This window comes from Copidosoma floridanum, unplaced genomic scaffold (genome assembly GCF_036245765.1).
Source record: "Copidosoma floridanum isolate Cflo_tuat_1 unplaced genomic scaffold, Cflo_Japanese_pri ptg000013l, whole genome shotgun sequence".
Lineage (NCBI taxonomy): Eukaryota > Metazoa > Arthropoda > Insecta > Hymenoptera > Encyrtidae > Copidosoma > Copidosoma floridanum.
Window position 1 is genome coordinate 11,042,747 of NW_028321890.1, and position 3,855 is coordinate 11,046,601.

At 40.6% G+C, this 3,855-nt stretch overlaps 1 protein-coding gene across 1 annotated transcript; it reads right to left on the reverse strand.

Moving 5' to 3' along the window:
- Positions 1-1,161: 1,161 nt before the first annotated feature.
- On the reverse strand, positions 1,162-3,855 carry LOC149374835 (uncharacterized). Its single transcript, XM_089591593.1, has 4 exons — positions 3,814-3,855; positions 2,704-2,829; positions 2,250-2,549; positions 1,162-1,397 (listed from the first exon to the last, which is right to left on the reverse strand). Exons 2-3 carry the CDS (start codon positions 2,822-2,824, stop codon positions 2,332-2,334), a joined length of 339 nt encoding a protein of 112 aa, XP_089447719.1. The 5' UTR covers positions 2,825-2,829; positions 3,814-3,855; the 3' UTR covers positions 1,162-1,397; positions 2,250-2,331.

The window sequence follows — 3,855 nt, forward strand, 5'->3', positions numbered from 1 at the left end:
TCATAAACCACTTAACTTTACCTCTACTGAATGCAATTAAAAAATTCATAGACGATACGCAAATAGCATTAAAAACTGCAAAATAACTTTGTACAGCTTCCAATGTGATACTACTTTGTAGAATTCTTTCTAATACTTAGTCTACCCGCATATCCATTTGAAGTTTGTGAGGCTTGAACCAAAGAAAAAAAAAAAAAAAAAAAAAAAGTGTATATTTGATTATGTGTATTTATGTGTGCGAACGGGCGTATGTATATATATGTGTACAGTAGTAATGATAATAATGTTATATATTTAATGAGGGAGGGAGGGGAGAGGGAGGAAAGGAAGAAAGGCGAATAAACAAACAAATTTTACGAAATTGTGAGTAACTGACATATGCAAGCTCAGGTTATTATTATGTACATGCATTATGGTATTATTTTAAATTTAAGTTGTTATATTGTGTATTACTATCGCCAGTATTACCATCTCGACTGTATTCCTTGTATTGCAATGTGCACTGTGTATATGGCGATATGTACTCTTACAAAGCCAATAAACCTATACTTAATACTAAAAAAATGGAATTGATTCCTAACAGTATTCTATGCACTCTAATTCTAACAGAAATTAGGTGAACTCTAATTTTTCTCAGTTCTCATCATACCGAGTTTAACAACATTTGAGTAGGATTTCTTACTTCTGCCAGAGGTCCCCCGAGATCCACACCTGGTTTTTTTATTCTATGCATTTTGACCCCCTAAACACGATAAGCAATGGTGGATCACTCGAAACACTGCCGTTCAATTAATAATAATAAATTTTAGTAACAAATTAAAAAATTCGGTTTTTTGCTCCAAAAAAATTTGGGTAACATTCTTTGGCACATTTCTAATAAAAAACCTTTTGGATGTATATACCTAAATCCCGTTGATTTTGAGTAAAAAATTCCTTAAGATCGAAAAAATGCATTTTTTACGATTTTCGACCACGTGTTACTCCGCTGCTATTGCATTTTTTTTTAACTCACCTGGACTTAAATTTTACCTGAAAGCATGTTCTTTTAAATAAAAAAAAGATTAATACAGGTCAGTTGCTTAACAACTGTTGGACTTAAGCCTTATTGCAGGTGGTGGAAGGGCGAGGGACAGGTCGCAGACAAAAATGCCCTTCTTGTAGTAAGTGAACTGAAAAACTTTATTTAATAAGAGTTGCCACGGGCGGTATGTGTTGCCGGAAGGATGATGCTCGCTGTACAAGTGCTCGGGCAGAAGTGAGTAGGCTTGAACAGCTGTGACGAGCTGTATAGTGTGTTACACACGAGAGGCGTCAGGCGGCAGCACAAAGCACCTTTTCTTAACACTCCCTTCTTTTGGGTTGATCGCTCTGACCTCTGAAGTGGTTTTTCTCTGAAACTGATTAATACTCTGATTATTCTCCGCTTGCAGATTAATTAAATACGCTTTTATATCATCTAAAGACATTTCCGCTTTTGTTGTCACGCGCATGACGGAATTCGTGGTTCTTATTTCTTTGTATCTCTCTGAGACGGCGTGGTAAAAGGCAGATCGCTTTTCCTCCTCTGAGAGAGGTACCATGTCTCCGTAATTTTCATATTCCATCACGACTGTATCGAAACGGTCTATGAACTCTGAAGCAGATTCATTGGTCTTAATTTTAAGGTTATATAACCGCGCTCTGACTGACGAGGCTGTGACGTTTGTCTCTGCTAATCGGAACTCTTTGATTTTAGATATAATATCTTTTGGCTCTGAAATGTTTATCACTTTCTTGTGATAGTGCTCATCTAAATGGCTAATTATAAGTTCTCTGACAAGCATTTTCCTTTTATTCGACTCTGAAAAATCGTAAGTTTCTTCTAAATGACGATTATTTTCTAAAACATCTAAATAGTCAATCGTTCTCAATTCACTTGTCAGAGAGTCAAGCCAGAGGGTAAACAAACCTTTTTGCGTTAATTTATATTTTCTTCCGAACGAGGGCTTTACTCTGCTTCTATTTCCTGAATCTACTGAACGCGCGAGGTGCGTCACCGTGTTATTCAATCGATTTAAAATGTCGTCTGAATTATTTGAATTCTGAGGTTTTTGAAAAGTAAAGTCGGATATTATTTTTGGACCTGATTGACGTCCCTTATCCATATTTACCGCGTTAAGTGAAGGGATATTAGAAAAATTGAAATTTTTACTAAAGCCCCCAATACCATCTCTGCGTCTGAATGTCGAATGCAAGAAGGAATCACTTACATCTGAACCCTGAAGATTTCCCTTATTCTGAGGCGGGCCTTCTTGCTTCTTGCGCATCTCCTCCGACATAGTTTTGTTTGCCTCACAAACATCTTCTATGGCGTTCACCATTTTTTCGCAGACATCCACCAGAGCCCAGAGCCTGAACATGTCTAGTGGACCTCTCGAAGTTCACTGATGCTAGCGCCAAGTTCCGCGCTATTTCTTTAATGGCATCAAGTTGTTGTTGCCTTTCCTCTTTCTCTTCTCTCTCCAGGTCTAAATCCGTGTCCCTAACGGGTTCCGGATTCTCTGAATTCTCTGAAAAACAACAAAAAATACAGCCATCTAGACATCTTATTTTTGGTTTTATTTTCTTGGAGGTTATAAGCCTTGCGGTCATATAACTCCTTTTTGGCCACTCTGAGATTTGCTGTATTTATTCTACAATAAACATCGAACATCTATAAGTTACCTCTTTCTGAGGTCGCAAGCGACCGCTCAGGAGACCCGTCGTCTGTTCGAGTCTCCCCCGGATCACCACTCGACTCATCGACTGGCCTCTCCGGAGTGCGGCTCCTGCTTTCATTGTCCATCTCACCTGCATGACCAAAAAGTATTTAGAAAGATACCCATGCAAGATTTAATTATTGTTGAAGGCACCCAAGATTCATGACGGCACGGCCTGTCAAGAACGGGTAGCCCTCTAGCTGTCAAGCCCTACCGGCCGCAGGCCTACTCCCCGCGTCCCGCCCAGCCGCTGTCACTGCACAGCTAGTGACAGCTACGCGAGCGAGAGTGCACCCGCGGTGCTGACCCACAGACCAAGCGGTATCACGACAACTTTTTCTTAGGAGATATATATACGACGTCTGCACTGCATGACTGTCGACTGCATTAAGAATGCAGATTTTAGCGCGATTTATTTGTGTGTGTGTAAAAGTACTGCACGGCTAGCACTTTCACACACTCGCGCAACGGAGAGAGAAAAATAAGCGAGGAAACAATTTAGTTATGCCCATCTGAGTAATTTTATATACATACATACTTATAGGTATATATATACTATACGTCTCAACAAGAAAAAACTCTGAAAAACAAAACTCTTCTAATAGCAACAGTATTTTCATGTCGCGTCAGGCTCTAGTCGCGCCGCGTGTTTACTCTTTCGAGCGTCCTCCCGGAATTCGCGTATGCCGTAGCGGCAGTCCGTCCCGATCTCTCCTCTCCCCGCCCCCTCCCCCCGCATATACTGCCACTCCTCATTCGCTTTATATAAAAAACGACTCTGAATGTAGCTGTCTCTTTTTTCTCACTCTGAAATGTTTCTCTACTTATTAATTGCTCTTTCTCTAAAGCAATCATGGGAAAAAAAACGCTACATGGAGGAGTCGGCCTAGCTGATCAGCCAGCCGAGAGCGAGAGAGAGAGAGAGAGACAAAACACGTGGACACAGAGCACTACGCACTCGCGACGAAAAACCCGCGAAAAAGACGAGAGAGAAAGAAAACACAAGCGAACTGTCTGTTTGACACCCTGCTTCAAACGACACTTGAAGCTTCATTGGGTGTATCTCTGAAATAACCTTACTCTGAACTAAACTCCTCTTGTGCTCGCTCCCGCAGAG

Coding starts and splice junctions, on each gene's coding strand:
- LOC149374835 (XM_089591593.1), bottom strand. CDS start 2,824: ATGGACAATGAAAGCAGGAGCCGCACTCCGGAGAGGCCAGTCGATGAG. Junction 2,550..2,703: donor GCTTGCGACCTCAGAAAGAG/GTAACTTATAGA, acceptor GTTGTTTTTCAG/AGAATTCAGAGAATCCGGAA.